Genomic DNA, 23,653 nt, shown 5'->3' on the forward strand with positions numbered 1-23,653 from the left:
TTTCACCAAATTTTATCAAGTCTTTTATTCAAAAAATTGTGATTTCTGCGAAATTCTGGAATTCCCGGAACATTTTTTTACTGAAAACGGACGGAATGTTTTCAATTTCAATTTTTTCAAAGACACATTTTTTTTTTCAAAATTCATGAAAATCTGTCAATTTCACCAAATTTTATCAAGTCTTTTATTCAAAAAATTGTGATTTCTGCGAAATTCTGGAATTCCCGGAACATTTTTTTACTGAAAACGGACGGAATGTTTTCAATTTCAATTTTTTCAAAGACACATTTTGAAGGAGGTCGGCCCTTTTATTAAAGGAACCCTTCTATTTTTCCAAACCCTTCTCGGAGGGCCCTTCCTCTTCTAATACAGGTTTTACGGTATCTTACTTATAGACCTGAATTTGAATTTCTCAATTTTGGAATTTCTGAATTCCTCTTATTTTCCCTATTTCTGAATATCTGAAGTTTGGAATTTTTGTATTTTTGAAATTCGGGATTTCCTCGATATTCTCAACTTCCAAATCTATGAACTTTAGAATTTCAAAAATTCAGAATTTCCCGGATACCGAAAAACCTGTAATAGAAGGGCCCCACACTATTAAGTTTGAGCTGAATTATCTCGGCTCTTATGAGAGATATCAAAAAGTTGTCAACAAATAAGTTGTTTATCATAATCCCACCAACATATTATCAGTTGACATATTTTGGATATCTCTAACAGGAGCCGAGATAATTTAACTCAGACTTAACAGTGTGGGTGCCCTTCTATTACAGGTTTTACGGCATCCTGAGTTTTGAAACTCGGAAAATTTGAATTTTTGGTATTCAGAATTTTTTCAGAATCTTTTGGAATTTTTTTCTGTAACATCTCCGGAACATTTTGGTTTTCTCCAAAAATAAACTTGTACTTTGTAGTCCAGCGTACCGCCCCAGCCATTCAGATGCCCATTTTTTGAAACAAATGACTTCAGAAAAAAGAAGTGTCCGGAGTTCAAAAATCTTTTTTTTCTCCCTCAAAAAAGGTTTTTCTCTCTTTTTAAAAATTTTTTCGTCACCTATTGTGTCTCATCCTGTTGTTTAGACAAGCTGAATTTTTTTTTTGAAAAAAATATTTTTTCAAAAAAGAAATCAGCGTTTCCTTCCTTATTACCAATTCCGTTTGTTCCGTCTGAAAATGTTCCTTTTTTCTGAAATTTTATTTTTCAAAAAAAAATTGTCTTTTGTTCAGAACTTTCTTACGGTAACCATGTTTTTCCAAAAATCTGAAAAGTCGAAAAAGGATTTCTGGTCCGGCGAGACGAAAAAATCCAACACATCCTGGTGAGTTTCTTGGAAAAATTTTTTACAACTTGAATATTTTTTTTCTGAAAATTCTGGAAAAATACTTCCCCTAATTTTCAAAAGAATTCTGAAAAAAAATTCTCCCATTGATAATTTTTACTGGTTTGTATTTTCAGACGTCACAAGCTGAAATTCATTTTTGGAGTTTTCGAAAACAAAAAAAAAATTATGACACACCAATTTTATTGTTCGGAATTTTCTGGAATTAGCCTATTATCAAAAAAAATCTAATTTGAAAAAATCCAATTTTCAGAGGAAATCGTAATTTTTGTGTTTTGACATTTATTTTTGAGGGTTGAGATTTATGATTTCTAAGAAAATCAAAAAAAAAGTTTGTTCAGAGTTTTCAGAATTCAGGAATTTCCAGATCCGGGAAATCTGAAAGAAGAATTTATTTCGAAAAATTTTGAAACTATAATGTTCTGAAATCCTGAGATTCTGAGATTCTGATATTTTCTCAAATTTTATAATTTTGGGATTTCAAAAAAAGTCTAATCGGAAATATTTCTTCCCGGATCAAAAACATTCTTTTCAGTTTACCAAAAGTCCAGAAATTTCTATAAAAATGTCGTATTTCCTGCCTAATTCTTCACCTGAATCTGTAAACTTTGATCCAGAAACTTCCGGAAAAATTTACCATCAAAAAAGTTTCCTTTTCCATAACATTACTAGCTTTTGATCTATGTGGGAAAATTTTTTTTTTTGAATGATATAGAAAATATTTCTTTTTGCTCTAAATTTTATACGTATCATGTGCAGAAAAAAATGTTGCAGAAATGAATAGCGTAAATTGCGGAAATTGGATTTTCGGGAGTATGAAATTTCGTCAGAGATCGAGGAGTAAAAAAATGGGTGAAAATCATTCTTACACATTTTTTGATGGATTTGGTAGTAATAATATCACTTTTTTTTGAATCATTAAAAATCTGAAAACCGAAGTTCCTCTAGAATTTTAAAAAATTGAAAAAAATAGTGTTCAAAATCCTGAATTTTTTGTTAAATTCAGTTTTCCCCTGAAAATTTTGAGCTCACTTTTTCAAAAATGTCATGTAGTTTCTGACGTTGAATTCTGACCGGATTTATAGCACAATATACAAATTGTGCTATGGGATTAATCTGAAAAAATAATCTCCTAATCCAGAAAAATAATGTAGTTCGAAAGTTCAGAAATATTGAACTTCTGATTGTGAGATTCACATTTTTAAACTAGATTCAGTGTTCTCAACAAAACCCAAATCATTATATATATATAAAATTCAGAAACCCTAAAAAGCAGAATTTTTGAATTTTTAATTTCGCAGTTTTAAAAAGTTAAAATCTCCGAAATTTTGAAGTTTCTAAAAATTCAGAAAGTGTTTCAAATAAAGGAAATTTCAGAAGTTTCAGAATTTTAACTTTCAGAAAATGTTTCAGAAAATCTCAAATTTTAAGAATTTAAGGTATTAAAACTTTCAATATTCAGTAATCTAGAAATTGATAAAATTCAAAAACCCCTAAATTTAGAATTGTCCAATTCTGAAATTTCAGAAATTCAGGATTCTGAATTCTTGAAAAGCTCAAATCTCTCATATTGCGTCACATATAACTCTCATTGGAACCCAATCAAAATTCATCTAGTCCATCATAGCATCCGTGTACTTTTATCAAATTTCTCATCGTTTTTCATTGCTCAGATAGTTCAAAACTTCATACAGTGCCCTTTTCTCCCCTGGGGGATGAATAGAAAAAAAAATTACGCATCAGAAAAAAAAATTCGAAGACGATTCTTGAACTCAACACAAATTCTTTCTCGGGGGGTCCTTAGGGCTCTATTTGAGACTGGCCAAGCGGAAAATTGAGGACTGAATAAGGCCAAAAATTTTTCGCTGCACATCAGTACAAATAAATTATTTATTTCTCCCAATAAAACGGAAAAAATAAATGATTTGCCCTATTTCATGGGGGCAGAGCGCAGAAGCTAAAATTGATGGATTGAGTGCAAAGTTTGTCTATAAATTATGAATAAATATTTTATAAGTGAAAATCGTCGACAATTTTTGATCCATCTTTTTCTGAAAAACGTGAAATTCTGGAAATTCTCGAATTTCCGGAATGAGTTTTTAGATGACGTGCGGAGGAGGAAAAGTTCTAAAAAAGTTTTTGTGTGTTTTTGGGAATTCGAAATGAGGATATTTCTAGTAGTAGAATACAAATGTACTTGTGATGACGAAAATCGAAATTTCTGACTTTGTGGAATTTCTTTTTTCCGGGACAACAGAAATTGTTTGATGCGTAATCGTTTTTCTATTCATCTCCCAGGAGAGAAAAGTGCACTGTATTCATTTTTGAATAAGGCTGAGCAATGAAGAATGATGAGAATATTGATAAAAGTACATGGATGTTATGATGGACCAGATGAATTTTGATTGGGGTCGAAGAGGAATTTGATGTAACGTATTATGCAAAATTTCAGTTATTGAATTGAAAATCTCCAAAGTTCGAAAATGTGAACTTCTTTAGAATTCAGACCCCGGAATTTCAGCAATTTAGAATTGGAGATTTCTGAAAATCAAAAAATCAAGTTGTTTTGGAGTTTTGAATTCTGAAACTTTCATTATTCCCAAAACTAGAAAAATCTTTTTTTTTTCAATGTTATGTACAATTCAGAAAAGTTTAAGAATTCCCAAAGTATTAAAAAAACACAAAACAAACTCAAAAAAATTGAAAATTCCAATTTTCATCACACAATAAATTTTTTAGAACTTTTACTCTCCGCACGTCATCCAAAAAAGTTTTTAAGAATTTCGAAATTTCCAGAATTCTAAATTTTGGAAAACAGTTGTATTACTAAATTTTCGGAATTTTATTCAGAATCTCGAAATCTCAGAATCTCCGAATTTTAGACGTTCAGAATCTTAGAATTTCAGAAATTTTGAATTTCCGATTTTTGAAAATTTTGAAGATTTTCAAATTTTTTCCAACTTTTTCATTTTTCTGATATTTCTGGAATTTCTTGAATTTTAGACTTTCTGTTTAAAATTATAATTTTCGAAAGGGCTTCAGACTCTCGTCATATCCCTACGAATTTTTCTCGTATTTTTCCTCCTCCGTAGACTCAAAAAAGTAGACAATTTTTCGTTTATTTTCGGATAATCTGACGGCTCCGATATTATTTTTTGGGCGGCTCAAAACACAAATCTAGCCCTGAGAAGCCTCACAAAATAATGAAAAAATGCTGAAAAACCCATAATAAAAGTTGGGGAACAGATTTGTGAAAACAACAGAAAAAACCTCAGCATAAATAATTAATTTTGTTAAAAAGACCAAAAATGTGTGGGCCGGAATTCTCGAAATAGCATGAGAACAAATTTTACTTTTTTTAAAGAACATTTTCCGACAAAATTTGTTTTCAAGAAATTTAGTTTTCAAGAAATCCAATTAATTGTCTTAAAATTTACTATCAAACTAGCCAAAAAAGACTTCTCAAGCTACATTTTGAAGCGAGTTATGCGCCTTTGAAATTTGCGAGAGTGCAGAGAAGCGAGAGTGTCTGCGTCTCTTACCTCCCAACTTTGAAGCGATGTATCTCAGCTCAAAATTATCCGTTTTGAGTGATTTCTAGCGCATATTGAACAAAAAAAAACCTTGAGAATTCAGAATTTTTCAAATTCGAAAACATCCTTTGCAAAAATTGGAAACCTCGGGCAACACTATTTTTCCGAATCTCTAGAAATTTTTATCAGTATGATCGTTTTTAAATCTTCTTCAAAGCTGGATGAAAATCACTTCCTTATCTCAATTTAGAAGCGAGTTACGTGCCTTTAAAATTGGCGAGAGTGCAGAGAAACAAGAGTGTCTGTGTCTCTAACCTTCAAACTTCAAATGACTCTATCTCAGTTGAAAACTGTCGTATTAAAATGGTTCTTACCGAATTCTGGAGGGCAAAACTGGGAACATCAAAAACTTCGAATTCCAAACAATTAGTGTTCAAAAAATTTGAAAAATTAGACAACAATATATTTTTCCTATTCCTAAAATCTTTCATCAGCATAATCCCCATGACCTATTTTTCAAAAAAAATGCAAGTTTTGTTTTCTCGAGGTTTTCGAAACATCTAATAAAGTTTTTCAAATTTCAAGGATATCAGATTGCCATTTCTTTCAAAACCAGCTAAAACTCAACTTTCTAGCTTAACACTTTTTCTGAATTTCTCTCTGAATTCCTAGAAGTTATAAATCAGCATGATTGCTTTAAAATTTCGTACAAAACTAGCTAAAAATCAACTTTCCAGCTCAATCTTGAAGCGAGTTATGCGCCTTTGAAATTTGCGAGAGCGCAGAGAAACGAGAGTGTCTGCGTCTCTCGCCTCCTTCAAGCGGCTGTATCTCCGCTCAGAATAATCCGTTTTCAGTCTTCCAAAGTGCATTTCATATTGAAAAATTTTGACAATCTGAAAAATGTCGTTTTCAGACAAATGGAAAATTTCTATACTCTCCCAGGGCGTCGCCCTATCTGTTATGCTCCTCTTGTTTTCGTTTACTCTTTAAAAACACACTCTTCCCTGTTTTCCATTTCCTTATTACCAGAAAAAATACCCAAAATTCTTTATATCCAAAAAAAAAGATATTTGATACTTTTCTCCACCGGTAGGCCTATCCATTTTCTACTACTTGTTTTGATAGAAATTTCCAGAAAAAAGTATTCTGAAAAATTCCTTGTTTTCTCTGAAAGCAAATTTCATGGAGTTTTCACTTCTATTGTCACCTCCCAAAAAAAACTCATGTGCCATAAGTTCATATCTTCTTTTTCATCATCCTTCCTCTTCTCTTTTCCACCCCCAAGAGAAAAGTGGGCGGAGTCTAGTCCCCGATGAAGCTCCGCCCGCTTTTGAGAGGTTAGGAGGGAAGGGGGGCATCAATAGCACACTCATGGGTCTTAACAATTTGGTTTTTATACAAAATTTCCTATAAAAAATTCATTTTTATGAATTATTGAATTTTTTAATAAAAATCTTAATTTTTTCAGTTTCAACATGTTCTCCGGTGGTCGCAAAGTCAAATGGAACCATTTTGGCAAGAAATATGCTCTCCGATTTTCGGATTACGAGATGGAGTACGCCGATTTGTATGATGTGAGCTTGAAATTTTTTTTCAAAAAAAATACAATTTTTAATTTTTTACCTAAAAACTATAGAGAGGATTCATTGACTGGGTTATCGAGTTTAGTTTGTAGCGCGTAGTTTATAGTCTTTAGTTTGTAGTTTGTAGTTTGTAGTGAATGCTTATATCTGGTTAACTATAATCTAGGCTTATCAAAAATTTTCCGAGAAATATTTTTTCTGGGAAAATTTTTAAATTGTTTCTCACAGAACTTTTTTCTTATTTTTGTGATTACATTCTTCTCAGAAAAATTGCAAAGTCCGAAATTTGGTTTTCAGACTTTGTGGGAAAGTTTTTTTTCCAGTTTTTGGATTTTAGGAATTCTAGAAAATTGAAAAAAGCGGGGGAGCTAACCCCCAAACCCGAACGTCGGATTTTTGAGCAAGTGCGCTCTACCGATAATCCTAAAAACGTTCTAAGTAAGATAATTCTAGATAATCCCCTATTTAATCTGGAATGATGATAATATCAACATGCTCAGAAAAAATCGAAAATTCTAGAAATGGATAATTTCAAAGAACATTTTGGAACATTTGGGAATTTCTTAGAATGGAAAATATTCTTTAAAAGTCATAACAAATTGAAAATAACAAGGAATTCCGAGAAAAAGTTTCCTAATTCTTAAAATGGTCATACTGTGTCCTCAAATAGACACCCACCCAATCGTATACTTTGAGCTCAATTATCCCGGTTCCTATGAAAGATATCAAAAATTTGCCTACTGATAAATTATTTATCATGATATCACCAATATTTTGTCAGTTGACCAGTTTTCCATATCTTTCACAGAAATCGAGATAATTGAGCTTGAAGTTGACGGTTCGCGTTGGTTTCTATTAGAAGAAATACCATAAGTTGCTTCATTTTTCATCTAGAGCTATATTTTTTAGACCATTGAATTCAGCAAAAAGTTTCAAATTGGCCAGTTTTAATTTCCAGGTCCTGCTCAAAAAAGTGCACGAGGTCCGCGCGGATTTCGAAGGCGACCTCGCTTTCATCGACCAATACGGTCGTCAAGTCATCGTTCAATCCGATAAGGACGTTCGTGAAGCTATTCAACAATCCAAAAACAAACTGAAATTGCACACAACTCTTCGCGATGGACACGTCATCGCCGCGGCCGATATGGCCGAGGCGGCCCGTGGCGGTCGGCCGGCCAGATCACAATCTGTTCCACCGGTTAGTTTTGACCTATGAAGATTGAGGGTGTGGGAGACTCGGGTCATGTGATAATGTTGGAAACATGCGATATTCGAATTTTTGGATTTTTGATTTTTTTTTAGCCGTGGGTGAGCTCAAAAAGTGAAATTCTGAAATTCTGAATTCTGAAATTCCGAGATTTTGTGATTCTGAGATTCCGAAAACCTGGGAAATCGTACATTCAGAAAATCAAAATTTTGGGTGTTCTGAAATTCTGAAAACTGAAATTTCCAGATTCTGAGATTCTGAAATTCTGAGATTCTGAGATAGAAAAGTTCCAAAAAGTTTGAAAAATTTCAAAATTTTCAAAAATCAGGAATTCAAAAGTTCTGAAATTTTGATATTCTGAAATTATGCGACTCTTAAATTCTAAAGTTCTAAAATTCTGATGTTCAAAAAATCTGAGTTTCTGAGATTCTAAGATTTTGAAATTCTGAAATTCTGAAATTCTGAAATTCTGAAATTCTGAAATTCTGAAATTCTGAAATTCTGAAATTCTGAAATTCTGAGATTCTGAGATTCTGAGATTCTAAGTATTTGTGATCCTGAGATTCTGAAGTTCTGAAATTATGAGATTATAAGGTTGATGGTTTCCGAAATCTAGAATTCTAAAACTTTGAAACTTCAAATTTCTCGGAAATTTCAAAATTTTCACTTCCTGGGAATAAGTGAACTCCGGGAAATTATTCATTCATTTTTTCTTTGAATTTTTGTAGTTCAACTAGTTTTCCTCCTTTTTTGTGCTAATTATTTTCCCTGCCATTTCCAGGCGGTCCACTGAAAACAATTAGCTGGAATTTTCCGTTTGTTGCGTAGAAAAATGTTCCTGACACATTCTGGAAAAGTTTCAGCTCTAAATGTAGTAGAATGACTGGGGGACAGGTGCTTCCTCATTTTTCTGAAACAAACAAATTTTGACAAATTTATTTTACGTCACAAAATACTTTTTTCTGAGGGAAAGGGAAAAATGTTGACAGCAAAAAAAAGGGAGAGAGGTAATGAATATTTTTGCGGACTAGACAAAGAACGCTGAGCAATTAGAATAATGGTTTTTTTCGGGAGAAATTTATGATGTAGACTGGGAATGAGCAAAAAAAATTTCAGAATTTTTTTTTTTGAAATTATTTAAAGAATTTTTTTGGAAAATCTCTGAATACGAATCAATAAAAAAACTACAAAAAAAAATTGCAAAAAAATCAAAAATATTATTCAAAAACATCGGAATTTTTTTAGAAAGTTTGAATTGTTTAAAACCTATGTACTTTGTGCTTTTTAATTTCAAAAAATATTTGTTGATGGAAATTTAATCTGTCACATTTTTTCAAGTCTACCACCTTCGCTTTCAAGTGGAACTTTATATGTATCGAGGGTGGAGGTCAAGTGGGTCGGAGGATTTTTTAGAATTTTAGAATATCAGTTTTTGGGAACTTTCAGGAGTTCTGAAACTTCAGAAGTTTGGAAAATCGATTCTGAGATTCTGAGATTCTGAGATTCTGAGATTCTGAGATTCTGAGATTCTGAAATTTTGAGATTCTGAAATTTTGAGATTGAAAACTCAATTTTCAGAAAGTTTGACATCTTCAAGTTCTGAAGATCTGAAGTTTTGAAAACCCAACATTCGAAGCTCATAGCATTTTAAATTCTGAACAAATTTCTGAATATCTGAATTTTCTTTATCCTGAAATTCGAGAAGTTTCTGAATGCGAAGTTTTTAATTTTTAACTTTGATTCTGAAAATTCCAATATTTATATCCAAAATCCATTTCTTTTCTTCACCACAAACCAAAAAATTCCATTTTTCGTTTAAACTTTTTGATGTGTGTCCAAGAGAAATGCTTCCGACTTCCTCTCTTAAAATCAGATGTTTCATCTTTTTCCGCCAAGGAAAAAAAGACCCAAAAAGAAGAGAAAATGCAAATCTGTATGTAAACATACATACATAAATATAACACTTTTTCTCTGAATCTCTTCTATTTTTCCTTCTCGAGCTCAAAAAGCACAAAATGGACCAAGAAAAAAAGGCCAGAAATATATGTAATTTATCAATTTTTGAGGGGTGTTGAAACATTTTTTGAAAGGAAAACCAGGAAGAAAAGCTGATGGATTTTTTTCTTTTTTTTTTGGGAATTTTTTCGGAGATACTGAGAATGTGAAAAATGTGGAAATTCGGAGAAACAATTTGTTAAGCGGAGAAAAATAGTTCGAAAATTCAGGAACTCCAAAGTTCAAAATTTCGAAAAATTAGAAAAAAATAAATTTCCATATAATTCGGAATTCTTGAGATTTCCAAAAATGCTGAGAAATTGGAAATTTTACAAGTCAAAAGTTGAAGTTTTCAAAATATTCAAAATTTTCGGAAATTCTGAAATTCCGAATTTCGGAATTTTGGAATTTCCGAATTAGCTAGAAAGTCAAATTTTTGAAATCCAAGTAAATCGAAAGTCCTGAAAATCAGAAAATTCGCAAAATTCACAAAAACTCAGAATTCTGAATGTTTTAATAATTTCAGAATTTCAGACTTGCACGAAATTCGGAAACTTGAAGTTTTAAAGAATTTTTATATTTTGAAAGTTTCAATTAAAATTAAAATATCCTTTTTTAAATTTTAATTTGATCAAACTTTGGATTCCCAAAGTTCAGTTTTCTAGGAAATTCTAATCATTCTAAAATTCTTCTCCTCCATAAAAATTCCAATTACGAGACAAACCACCCTGAAAGTTCAAAAAGTTCCATCAATTAATCAATTTTTCCCATTTTTCTGCCTTATCTCTTAAAATTCAGACAAAAAAAATTAAAAGTGAAAAAAATTGGGATCCATCAAAAAAGGATCCCAAAACCTCAAGCACCAATGAATAGAAAAATAAGTAAAATACTAGAAACAAAAAGTGTAAAGATGAGGAAAAATCCCATAAAATGGTCTCCATGAATCTTTAAAATTTATTCAGGTCAGAGGTCAGAAAGACTCTCAGAACAGAAATTCTGAAATCCGAACTTTTGAAATCTACGAACTCGAAAATTCAGAACTTCAGAAATTTAGAAATCCAGTAATTTAAAAAATCCTAACTATAAAAATCAGGAAAATGGGAATATCCAGAATCCTGATTCTAGAAATTTTAAACGTTCTAAAAACTCAGAATCGCAAAAAAAAACACAAAATTGTATATATCAAAAACCCTGAAAAATCCTAATTTCCACCTCAAAACTTTCCAGGAGCGCTCCTACAACACCTATCCACAACGTTCTCCATCGTCGATGGATTCCGCTCCAGACACCTATCGCCATCATCCACATCAGATGGCACGTGCCATGTCGCCACCGCCAATGTCCACCACCACCGGCACCACACATTCTCCACCATTGCGTCAAATCGGAGAAACCGTCAAGACTACCTACAGCCATAGTGGAAGCTATGGGGGATTGGTGAGTGATAATCTGATTTTCCAAGTTTTCCGCTTCAAAATGCATTGAAAATCCTTTAAATCGGACCATTTCGAGCTGAGATACAGCCATTTAAAGTTAGGAGGTGAGAGACGCAGACACTCTCGTTTCTCTGCGCTCACGCCTAATTCAAAGGCGCATAACTTGCTTTAAAGTTGAGCTAGAACGTTGATTTTTGGCTAGTTTTGAAGACAATTTTAAGTGGATCAAACTGATATATAATTTCAAAAAATTTGGAGGAAAATATGTTGCCCGTTTTTTAAACAGTTGTAAAGAGTTTTTTGGAATTTAACATGTTTCGATTGTTCCAATTTTTCACAAATGTTGAAGAAGTTATTGTCTGGAATTTAACAATTTCTGATTATCCAAGTTTCTATCTTTAAAATACATTTTGAACCTCTCAATTTGGACAGTTTTAAGCTGAGATACAGCGCTTCAAAGTTTGGTTAGAGACGCAGACACTATCGTTTCTCTGCGCTCACACCTGTTTTAAAGGCGCATAACTCGCATTAAAATTGAGCTAGAGAACTGTTTTTTAGCAAGTTTTGTAGGGAATTTCAAGATAATCATTTTGATATAAAATCATTTCTATAATCTAAATTTTAAAAATGTTGTCGGGAATTTTTCCAAAAAAAATTTTTTTTTGAAATATGTTTTTTCGAAAACTCATCGATCACAAAATCTAACTAATTATGCACAAAATGCGTCCAAAGTTTTACAAAATTAATGATTCCAACGAATTATTTGCTTGTTTTTGGGAATTCGGCCCCACACTTTTGAAAACTCGATCAACCATTGAGAATAACCAATTTTCCACTCTATTTTTTCAGTTTTCTTTTTTACGTCATCCTTTTATTCTTCGAATTCTCATTCTGAAAATTTAGAGTATGAAAAGGAGGATTAAGTGTTTTTATACATGGAAATAGGGAGATGAAAGGGGGGTCTAAAGACTTCCGGAATATTCCTAAAAAGATGGGATTATACGTAACAGGGAGGTGGCTGGATTAATTATTAATGGATAAATAGACGTACGAAACACATGATTTTGCACTTTACGTGCTTAGAATAGATAGAGCAAAAAGGGATACTGAGAAAAAGTGGAAGAATGCAAATTTTTGTTCAAAAATATTCAAAAAAAAAAAAGAAAGATTTTGTTTTTCGAATTTTCCAAAAAATCTAATCCAATTTTTTTTCCAAATTTCAAATCGAATTTAATATCGAGATGATCGTTCTGAAATTGCCTACAAAACTATCCAAAAATCAATCTTCTGGCTCAATTTCGAAGCGAGTTACGCGTCTTTGAAATTGACGAGAGTGCAGAGACTTCAAATGACTGTATCGCAGCTCAAAACTGTCGGATTTGGCTGATGTTCAGTGCATTTTGAAGGAGGAAACTAGGAAAATCAGAAAATTTAACATTCACAAAAAGAAATTCGAAAATTTTGACAAATCCGAAAACACCATTTTTTTGAATTTTTTCTCCGAATTCCAAGAAATCATAAAGCAGCATGATTGTCTTAAAATTTCCTACAAAACTAGCTTAAAATCAACTCTCTAGCTCAATTTTGAAACAAGTTATGAGCGTTTAAAATTTGCGAGAGCGCAGAGAAACGAGAGTGTCTGCGTCTCTCACCTCCAAGCTTTGAAGCGCTGTATCTAAGGTCAAAATGGTCCGTTTAAAGTGGTTTAACGTTCATTTTGAAGCTAAAAACAAGAACAATCAACATGAGTTGAAAAAATATTTCAATTTTTCAGTACCCGTCCTACAAGGGATACCCATATGGTGGCTACTCGAACAGCATTCTCTACGGAATGCCACCACACAATGGAATGCTCTGGAGGTGAGTATCAATGTTAAAACCTTTTGAAATCAACATTTTCATTTTTTCCATTTTTTATAAATTTCAACTATTAAAAAAAAGTTTTAGTCAAAAAAAAACCAAAAAATGTTTTTCAAAAAATTCTGAAATTTAATTTTCCAGATTCCTCGCCAACCCATTCCCATTCGGTCATACACAATCTTCTCGCTCATTCATCGGACCCAACAAATACCATCACTTCGGTGGATACAACCACATGTATTCTTCTGGATTCGGTGGACCAGTTTGGTGAAAAAAATCACAAACTTTTTTTTCCTTTTCATATCCCTCTGTCCATTTTTTTCACAAATTTCTCTTTTTTTTCTTTTTATCCCACCCCAAAAAATTTCAGTTTAAATGTATATATTGGTTCCTGATAAACTGCATAGCTGCTGCTGTAAGAACCCCTCTGATGCTTCTTTTGTGATTAATAAATACTTTATCAAAAAATATTTGCAATCAATAAATAATCAATAATTTCTTGTCAAATCCGGAATTCCTGCCACCACGGCACTCTCGATTCCACACTCATTTCGACCTCTTAAAATTCGAAAATATCCTTTTTCGCCCCAATTGATGTTCCATGAATTGGCGACCAGCCAATATTTGGTACCATTTTCCACGCCCCATCCGAGAATTTTTACAGCGTGTCCACCGAGTTCCTGACCGCTGACATGGGTATAAATGCCGGATTTGTATCTGTAGAAATCGGAATAAACCAAAAATCCAGCTTCCACTGGTCCATGTTGGAGAATTTCCGTTTGAATTTGAGCTTCTTTGCGGCCAACTGGGTAGGCGGAAAGACCTGGAAATTGGCTAGGATTATGGGGTAAATGGTACCATTATGGGCGCTATAGTACCGATATGGTACCATGATACCATTAAACATTGAGGTTATGGGTACAATGAATATGTACAATAAAATAATTCTGCGCACTGTGATACCAGAGTGCACGAAATGGTACAATGGTATGGTACCATAGTACGTAACATGTTTTAATTTTATGATAAAATGGTACAATGGTGTAGTACCATAACATAATATAGCGCTGTCAACGATATTATGGAAACCAGAAAACGATAGATGACATAACTTGTATACGCTCTGGACCCATTAAACATGTCATGATGTCTACTATACACCGTGTGGTACCATGGTACATAACGTTGCACCATAACCATACCATGTCTACTTTATGGTACCATGATGATTCCATGTTGCTTTACTCACCATAATGTTTGTCCTTCTCATATGCTACCGAATATGAACTTTTTGATGTACAATGGCTGGCACATTCTGGTGTCGCTTCCTCCTGTGCTGGACACTTTGGCCAAGTGACACCGTTGACGGTCTGTCCGCATGGAGCAATGGAGTATGGCTTACAGCCATATTGAGACTCATAGGATCCTCCGGAGACAAGACCTTGTTTGACCCAATACCTCCACGCTTGGAGTGGGTAGCCACCGTCGCATCTGGAGAAGGAAAAATGAGAAATTCAAAATATTTGGGTACCATAGTACCATGGTACGCGATATGGTGTCATGGTACAAAACAGCGAACAATGTCATAGTACCATAAAGCGTAGCTATGCACGATATCGCCATAATAAACATTACGGTACCATGGTACACCATAGCGTGATGGAATATGATATAGTGTCATGGTACCATGGTGCGTAGCTATCTACGATAAAGCCACACTAAACTTTATGGTAGCATGGTGCACAATGTGGTATAACGGCACACAATGTGGTGTCATGGTACAAAACAGTTCACGATTTCATGGTACCATGATGCGTATCTTTTAACAATGCTACCCGTTATGGTGCCAAGGTACGCGATAAGTTTTAAAGGGTCATTATGTGGTGCGGTGGTACATAACTCTTTACTGTACTGCCATGATGAACACTGTGGTAACATGGTACGTAATATGGGGTTAGAAGATATGGTACGTAATGGTACATTATGTAGTGTAATGGAGCATAGCATAACTACTAAAAACCTATACTAAGGTACCATAGTACTCGATGTACCATGATCCAACTCACCCGTCTCCACAAGATGTACAACACGACAGCAGGTCCTCCGCTGATACAAAAGTATTGATACTTCCATTGGAGGCAATACACAATCTATCAGAAATAGTCTCAGCCGCAGCAACCGCCCAACAAGATCCACAATCCGATTGATCCCGAATATTATCGACTGAAATACATTTGGACCAATGATCTCTGACGTCATAGCTCTCTGGAATTGTTTCTAGAACTTTCCGGTCCAAAATATCCTCGGATTTATGGGATTTCACATGTTCAGATCTCATTAAACGTCTTTGGAATTTCTGGAATGCAAACTTCGAAGGACCAGCGGTCCATAAGCTTTGAATCGAATTGATATGGTTGATTTCATGAAAATCCAAAAGTTGGTGGAGATTTGAAGCGAGTACTGTAGTTGAAAAATAGGCAAAGAATAGTATTAGATATTCCATTTTTGGGAAGTGTTTTTGAAATCTCAAAATGTTTTTGAAAAATCAAAGTTTGAAGAATGCTTAATAATATAGTATAGAAAAATTCTCACTTTGATTTTGTTTTGGTAGTTCCTTTATCACTTTTATTTTAATTTTTATCACTAAAAAATATTTTGAGTTATCAAAAATATTCGGTACAGTTTATTATTTATTTTCCCCTCACACCCACTCAAAAATTTTATTAAGGTTTGTTTGATTTTGATTTCACTTCAGGTGAGTAATTGGAAATTATCATTTCCGGAAAACATTGGAAGGAAGTTTTTCATTTTTTGAATTCTTGACCTTTTAGACTTTTTGGAATTTTTGATTTTCGATTTCCTGGAATTTCTGAATTTCTGAAGTTTTGAATTTCTGATTTTCTGAAAAAATTCAGAAATTCAGAAATTCAGAAATTCAGAAATTCAGAAATTCAGAAATTCAGAAATTCAGAAATTCAGAAATTCAGAAATTCAGAAATTCAGAAATTCAGAAATTCAGAAATTCAGAAATTCAGAAATTCAGAAATTCAGAAATTCAGAAATTCAGAAATTCAGAAATTCAGAAATTCAGAAATTCAGAATCTCAGAATCTCAGAATCTCAGAATCTCAGAATTTCAGAATCTCAGAATCTCAAAATGTCAGAATTTCAGAATTTCAGAATTTCAGAATCTCAGAATCCCAGGAATCCAAAAATAGTTTTCTGATCACATTGAACTTTCTCCTTTTTCTCAAAACCCCTCTTATCAGTTAAAAAATTACAGATTTTCGCATCAATGATCTATTCGGCTCTTAATTTCAAAAGTGATAGTAGATTTACGTCACATACTCACACATAATTCATTTGAATCAGATTCCCGGACACACTGATAAGATAACAAATTGAAAAATGTTTAAATACCGCATTAGGAGAGAGAAGAATCAGAATTCCCCATTCTCAAAAATGCTCAAACTCTCTGCTCTCCTCCTTCTAGCAGTTTCTGCCCATGCCGTAGTCCTGCCCAACCATCGTGAGGCTCCAGTGCTTACCGGACAAGCTCTTATCGATTATGTGAACTCTGCTCAAAAACTATGGACCGCCGGACATCAAGTAATCCCAAAGGAGAAGATCACAAAGAAGCTGATGGATGTCAAGTACTTGGTTCCCCACAAAGATGAGGACATCGTCGCCACCGAGGTCTTCGATGCCATTCCGGATCATTTCGATGCTCGTGATCAATGGCCATCGTGTGTTTCAATCAATAATATCAGAGATCAATCGGATTGTGGATCTTGCTGGGCATTCGCTGCTGCTGAAGCCATTTCTGATCGTACTTGCATTGCTTCCAATGGAGCTGTTAACACTCTTCTCTCCTCTCAAGATCTTTTGTCTTGCTGTACTGGACTTTTGAGCTGTGGAAATGGGTGAGTGATTTGAGGTGTTTTTGGGGGTTGGGCAAGAGGTGGGCAAGTCTTGGGCATATCTTGATCAAGCCTTGGGCCAACCTTGGGCAACCACTTGCCCATAGCTTTACCATTACTGGACCATGATTTAGCCAAAATTGAACAAAACTTAGGCAGCACTTGATCAAATTCCAAAAATTTCCAGATGCGAAGGAGGATACCCAATCCAAGCATGGAAATGGTGGGTCAAGCACGGACTCGTCACCGGAGGATCCTACGAGTCTCAATTCGGATGCAAGCCATACTCGATTGCCCCATGCGGACAGACCGTCAACGGAGTCACTTGGCCAAAGTGCCCAGATGATACTGAGCCAACTCCAAAGTGTGTCGAGGCTTGCACATCCAACAACACCTACCCAACTCCATATCTTCAGGATAAGCATTTCGGTAAGTTCGATACCATGGTACCATGACTCCATAAAGTTTTGTACCATTGTACAGTATTGTGAGCTATAGTAAATCGATACATACTTTATGTTACTATGGTACATAATGATGTTTATGATATCATGAAATATATTATGGTTTCATCAAATGTACCATGGTACCATGTCTTGTACCATGCCATGAATGACGGCACCATGGTACCATATCATTCACAATAGTATCATGTGGTGATGCGTTACGGTAAAATGTCATAACTGTCAAAATATCTTGAGTTAATGGTACCATATTTCAGGAGCCACTGCCTACGCCGTTGGAAAGAAGGTCGAGCAAATCCAAACCGAAATTCTCAAGAACGGACCAGTCGAGGTCGCATTCACAGTTTACGAGGACTTCTACCAATACACAACTGGAGTCTACGTCCACACCTCTGGAGCATCCCTCGGAGGACACGCTGTCAAGATTCTCGGATGGGGAGTGGATAATGGAACACCATATTGGCTCGTTGCCAACTCATGGAACGTCAACTGGGGAGAGAAGGGATATTTCCGTATCATCCGTGGATTGAATGAGTGTGGAATCGAGCACTCCGCTGTTGCTGGAATTCCAGACTTGACTCGTCACAATTAAATTGAATTTTGTTCTTTCAAATGTCAGGGATTTTTGTCGACGTGTATTTATGTAATGATTTGAATAAATTGTGTGTTGTTTAGTCTGTGAAAATTTAGAAGGTGAAATTTTAGAAAAAATCCATAATTCTACATCTTTTGGAATTCTGGATTCCTCAAACTTTTGAAGTTTAAGGAGTTTTCTGAATTGTTTGAAACATATTGTTATGGTACCATGAAATATGGTTATGGTGGACTATCAACCTGGTATCATGACATTGAACCATATAGTTTGGCATGGTACTATGGCATCTTTGGGAAACAACGTGCCAACCGATAATTTCAATTCATGATACCATATGGTGAGCCAAGATTCCATACTATCATGGTGCCATACCGTGTACTATGTTACCATATTGTCAATGTGTTATTGTGGTATCATAAGGTGCGGTTATGGTGCACTGTTAAGCGAATTTATACCATGACGTTGAAATTAATACTATGGTACCCACACGATTCAATGGATCATGGGACCGAATGCTACACTATAGTACCATATAGTCTTTTAACGCACCATTGTACCATAACATATGGTAATACGGGATAACATATGGTGAACTTTGGATTTTCTTATTATCACGGATTGCTAAATTCCGGGATTTTTTAATGTTTTTAAATTTTCTGAGAACCAATCGAAAATCATATTTTGAACTATATGATGCAAATTTCGAAACTTTGAAATGTTAAATTTCCTGATAAGAGAGACTCAACGAGTTCCGTATTTGCTCTTCAAAATGCAAAAACTATTTTTTCTTTTGGTTTTCTTCACTTTTGTATGGGCTTCTGATTTTTCAGGTATTCACAAAATTTAAATGTTGTAACAAAATTCAAATTTCCACTTTCCAGATTCTACAAAAATCATCAACTATGTGAATTCTCAGAAATCTTTATGGACCGCCGGGAATCCCAAAATTTCGAAAGATTATATGCTCAAAACATTAACTACGGATCCTGAAACTGTTGGATTCAGAAATTTGGGACCAACATTTTATTCAAAAAATATTTTTTCTCCCGAAAATTTAGATGATTCCAATTTTTTCGATGCTCGAGAACGTTGGCCAGAATGCTCCTCAATCCCAATAATCAATGATATTTCGGACTGCAGTAAATGCGCTCTATTGATATTTTTCAGAAAAAAAAAGTTTCAGAATCTAGTTGGGCGTTTTCTGCGGCTGAATCCATGTCGGATAGATTATGTATCAATTCTGGAGGAATGATTAATACAGTTTTGTCGGCTCAAGAATTGCTCAGCTGTTGTACTGGAGTATTTTCGTGTGGAGAGGGGTAGGTGTAGAGGGGTCACCTTGGGGAGTGTTGGATTCCCCGTGACGGCTCCAGAGAAACAAGCTACCTCCTTGTGCGTGCTGTCTGGTAAAATAGGGGAAAGTGCATCGGTAGCAGGGGAACTAGTTATGTCTGTAGCGAGGAGTGGGACGACGAGCGGGCAGATAAGCGGTGTGGAAACAATAATAACAACAGTAGTATCAGTAACCCATTTATTGAGCAGTATATATTTAATAAAGAGAACATATCGTCAATAAGAGGTTTCCTTGGAGTCGGGCTGGCTTGGAGACGGACGAGAAGGGCATCACTGATCACTCAATAGTTGAAGGGGCAAAAAGCCTTGGGCAACAAAAACCCTTCTCCTACCGGTGACAAGCTTATCGCTTCTCATAGACAAAGTTCCCAATAGCACACGCTTCCTAGTGGTCACGATGAGAGCACTGAAAGGAAAACACTCATGAAACAGGTCACAGAACTGGCCGTTAGTTTACTCAGAAAAAGAGGGCTGTAGCGTACTTACGTCATTAAAGGTATCCGATAATCCAATAAGGCCGGTCTGATCGATCATGGATCGATAGAGGTCTTATGTACAGGAATAGTAGGAATAATGACGCAACAAAGCAGATAGACTCGCAAGAATGATGTGAAACGTAACAGAACAGCACTAACAACTAGACTAGCATTAGACTGAGTAAGACTCAGTTAATCTGAGTAAATGTAGGCCAGAGAACCCGTTTCGAGTGAGTGTGCGCCTTTAACCCCTTCGTGGCGAGACCTCAACGATAGGGCGCGCTTGCACGAAGGGAGAGAAAAATGGCGGGAATTTGAATATGAGAAAGCAATAAAAGACTAAAAAACAAAGGAAAATAAAGAGAATAAAGTGGGAAATAGTAAGATTTCTGAGGAGTAAGCACAGTGGGCTGGGCCTAGAGGTCCTCAGAATATCTTAAAGTTGTTGAGTCGGTGAATAGCCACGTGGACTCGACAACAGTAGGCGTGGCCTGGAAATCCGAAAATTGAAGAATCTAGGTCATCCGAAAGATTTCAATGTTAAAATTCTTACGAATTTCTAAAAAAGTAATCTGGGTTTTTGTAATTTTTTGATTCTCAGATTATCGGATTCTCGGGTTTTTTGGTTTTTTTTGGTAGTTCTGATTTTTGGATTTTTCGAATTTCAAAATTTCCAAATTTTCAATTTGATTCGTCTGCACTTTTTCAGTATTCATTTAATCCGATCAATTTTTTAAAACATTGATTTTCTTATCAATATTATTTTTAAATACGAAAAAGTGCACCGTAGAAAAAATTATGCCAAAAACTTCTAAAATTCGTAAATTTAAAAAGTGAGAAATTCAGTAATTCAGAATCTTCGAAAGTTCAAAAAACTTGAAACTCAAAAGTTCAAAAATTCGGAAATCTGAAAAATCTCGAATTCTAAATATTTTAAAAATCAAAAAACTTCCATAAAAATGGGAACTCTGAAGTTCCAAAAACATTAAGTGGAAAAATTGGAAATTCTGAAATTCTGAAACGCTCAGAATTTCAGAATTTCATTCATAAAATTAAAAATCTAAGAATTGCAAAGCTTAGTAATTCAACAATTTCAAAATTCAGAGATTCAGAGCATTGGCAATTCAGAAATTCGAAATTCCGAAAACCTAGATGTCAGAAATTCAATAAAGAAATTCTGGAAGCTCGGAGAAATCTGGAAACTCGTGAAAAGTTTGGAACATCAAAAATTCAGAATTTTGAAAACCCAGGATAGCAGAACTTCAGAAACCTAAATCTCAGAATTCTAAAATTTCGGAATTCGGAAATTCGAAATCTACCAATTCCAGATGCGCTGGCGGAAACGTATTCAAAGCGTGGCAATACTGGCAGAAGCACGGTCTACCAACGGGTGGATCATATGAATCTCAATTCGGATGCAAACCATATTCCATTTCTCCGTGTGATACCGTAATCGGAAATATCACATTTCCTGGATGCTTAAATTCAACTGTACAGACTCCGAGTTGTGAGAAAAAGTGTAAATCTGGTTATCCAGTGGAATTGGATAAAGATCGACATTATGGTAAGAGTTTTATTTTTTAGACAAAATTAAGACAAAGTCAATTTCTTAATTTCTCAATTTTGGAATTTCTAATATTCTGAATTTCTCAATTTCTGAATACTCGCCATTTGCAGGAGTTTCCGTGGACCAATTGCCAAATCGTCAAATCGAAATTCAAAGTGACGTCATGTTGAACGGACCGATTTCTGCGACCATGGAAGTTTACGATGATTTTCTACAGTATACCACTGGCATTTACGTTCATTTGACTGGAAATAAACAGGGACATTTGTCGGTCAGAATTCTCGGATGGGGAATGTACGAAGGTGTACCATATTGGCTTTTGGCGAATTCATGGGGCAAGCAATGGGGAGAAAATGGTAAGTTTTGGGAAAAAAGTTATTCGTGTTCTAAAAAAGTTACAAATTAACAGCTACGCAGTCGAAAAATTATTCAAAAAATTCTATTTTAGGTACTTTCCGTGTTCTCAGAGGCGTCAATGAATGCGGTCTGGAGGCAAATTGTGTGTCAGGAATGCCAAGATTGGGATAATTTTTGAACTATTGATTTTTTATAGTAATTATTTTTTTCATTTTTACCATTTATTTAAATATATTTCACAAATATACGGTAAGATCAATAACTTCAGTTCTTTCTTATTTTCAGTCTGAACCGTGAGAAGCGTTCCGAATGATCCTGTTTCTCATCACACTCCATGAATCGTCGGCTGTCCGTTCCTGGAATTGAAAAAAAATTGTATTGAATTTCACATCAGATTTCTTTAGAACACCACGCTCATTTCTAGATCCTTAAACAGCATTTCAACTTGCTCATGAACCAGTTTCTCTTCAAAGCCTGACCCAGGCCCAGGACCCAGGACCCAGGACCCAGGACCCAGGACCCAGGACCCAGGACCCAGGACCCAGGACCCAGGACCCAGGACCCAGGACCCAGGACCCAGGACCCAGGACCCAGGACCCAGGACCCAGGACCCAGGACCCAGGACCCAGGACCCAGGACCCAGGACCCAGGACCCAGGACCCAGGTGAACAGAGACGGGAGAACTGATCCTTCTCTACATTTCTCTCTTCCTTTATAGTATTCTTCTTGGGGTCATTGGGACACCAATGGGTCGTAGGCTTCTGAATCATTCCACGTAGTTTTCTTGATTCTATAATTTTTTAAATTGGTTTTTACGCATATATTTTTTTTTCGTCACGCTAAAATGACACTTGAACTTTCACTTTTGAAATCTGTGTAACTCCTTATAGTGATCCTTTTTTGACCCAAATTATCTCGTTTCCTGTTTGAGATATCAAAATATTTTAAACTGATGAAAGGTTTCTTATATCAAGGCAAACATATTTGTCGCTGAAATTTTTCTGGTATCTTTTACAAGAATCTAGAAAACGTTGGCCAAAGTTTTCAAAAGTCCCTCTCTTTTTTTAAACACTGTACAAAGTGAAATTCAGTTCTAAACTGTTACAAAAAAGAAAAAGACCACTTGAACTACATATTCCTACTTTTTTTTATTTATAATTTTTTTGTATGTGTAAACTAGTGCGAAAATGTATAACAATTGTTACTCTTATACATGTGAAGGGCAAAGAGAAAACAAGAGAATCCGAAGAAAAGTGTTCGTGAGGTTCCATTTGTTTGTTCGTATTCACGAGAATCTGGAGAAAAAAAGTTATATGTATGTACACATGTCTGGGATTGTTTTTTCCAGAAAAAACAATCTTGAATTTGGAATTTTTCTGAAATGTTTTTTGAAGTCGTGAGATTTTGAAATGTTGAGATTTTGAAGTTTTGAAGATACTTAGGTTCGAAAATTATGGATTCTAAAGTTCTGAGTCACGCGGATTTTGAGATTCTTAGATTCTGAGATTTTGAGATTTTGATGTTTTGAAGATTCGAAAATTATGCATTCTAAAGTTCTGAGATACGTGGATTCTGAGATTCTTAGATTCTGAGATTCTTAGATTCTGAGATTCGGAGATTCTGAGGTTCTGAGATTCTGAGGTTTTGAGATTCTAAGATTTTGGAATTCTGAAATACTGAAATTCTGAGATTCTGAGATTTTGAAATTCTGAAACTCTGAAAATTCTGGTAAGCCAGCAGTTTTTTCTTTAAATCAAAATTTTCAAAAAAAAACCTAAATTCTTAATATTCCTTAATTTCCATGTCTCCAAAATGTCTGTCCAAGGTCAAATTCTCCCAGAAAATCCATCAAATCCATCATAAAAATTTCTGTACATCTCCTCAACATTTTTTTTTCATTTAACCAGAAATTCCCTGGTATAATTGTTTCATTCTTCTTCTTCTCATTTTAAGGTCACCACC

General features: G+C 34.7%; 5 protein-coding genes across 5 annotated transcripts; 4 read left to right on the plus strand and 1 right to left on the minus strand.

Moving 5' to 3' along the window:
* Window positions 1–6,354: 6,354 nt before the first annotated feature.
* On the plus strand, window positions 6,355–13,231 carry CBG01105 (the record flags this gene model as incomplete). Its single annotated transcript, XM_002635839.1, has 5 exons — window positions 6,355–6,453; window positions 7,421–7,660; window positions 10,892–11,101; window positions 12,875–12,960; window positions 13,102–13,231. 5 exons carry the CDS (start codon window positions 6,355–6,357, stop codon window positions 13,229–13,231), a joined length of 765 nt encoding a protein of 254 aa, XP_002635885.1.
* Window positions 13,232–13,448: 217 nt separating this feature from the next.
* On the minus strand, window positions 13,449–15,463 carry CBG01104 (the record flags this gene model as incomplete). The annotated part of the gene is made up of 3 exons (XM_002635838.1): window positions 13,449–13,783; window positions 14,210–14,451; window positions 15,027–15,463. The coding sequence occupies 3 exons, from the start codon at window positions 15,461–15,463 to the stop codon at window positions 13,449–13,451; spliced, it is 1,014 nt and encodes a 337-aa protein (XP_002635884.1).
* A 958-nt stretch (window positions 15,464–16,421) lies between these two features.
* On the plus strand, window positions 16,422–17,935 carry Cbr-cpr-5 (the record flags this gene model as incomplete). Its single annotated transcript, XM_002635837.1, has 3 exons — window positions 16,422–16,882; window positions 17,067–17,308; window positions 17,601–17,935. The coding sequence occupies 3 exons, from the start codon at window positions 16,422–16,424 to the stop codon at window positions 17,933–17,935; spliced, it is 1,038 nt and encodes a 345-aa protein (XP_002635883.1).
* A 327-nt stretch (window positions 17,936–18,262) lies between these two features.
* On the plus strand, window positions 18,263–21,862 carry CBG01102 (the record flags this gene model as incomplete). Its single annotated transcript, XM_045237005.1, has 6 exons — window positions 18,263–18,506; window positions 18,820–19,077; window positions 19,122–19,257; window positions 21,096–21,331; window positions 21,445–21,690; window positions 21,783–21,862. The coding sequence occupies 6 exons, from the start codon at window positions 18,263–18,265 to the stop codon at window positions 21,860–21,862; spliced, it is 1,200 nt and encodes a 399-aa protein (XP_045091742.1).
* A 303-nt stretch (window positions 21,863–22,165) lies between these two features.
* Window positions 22,166–22,456, plus strand: CBG01101 (the record flags this gene model as incomplete). Its single annotated transcript, XM_002635835.1, has 2 exons — window positions 22,166–22,355; window positions 22,410–22,456. Coding segments are annotated over 2 exons (237 nt in total), but the record flags the coding sequence as incomplete, so codon positions are not given.
* Between the last annotated feature and the right edge of the window lie 1,197 nt (window positions 22,457–23,653).

The sequence above is a fragment of the Caenorhabditis briggsae genome (assembly GCF_000004555.2).
Source record: "Caenorhabditis briggsae complete genome, chrV, whole genome shotgun sequence".
Lineage (NCBI taxonomy): Eukaryota > Metazoa > Nematoda > Chromadorea > Rhabditida > Rhabditidae > Caenorhabditis > Caenorhabditis briggsae.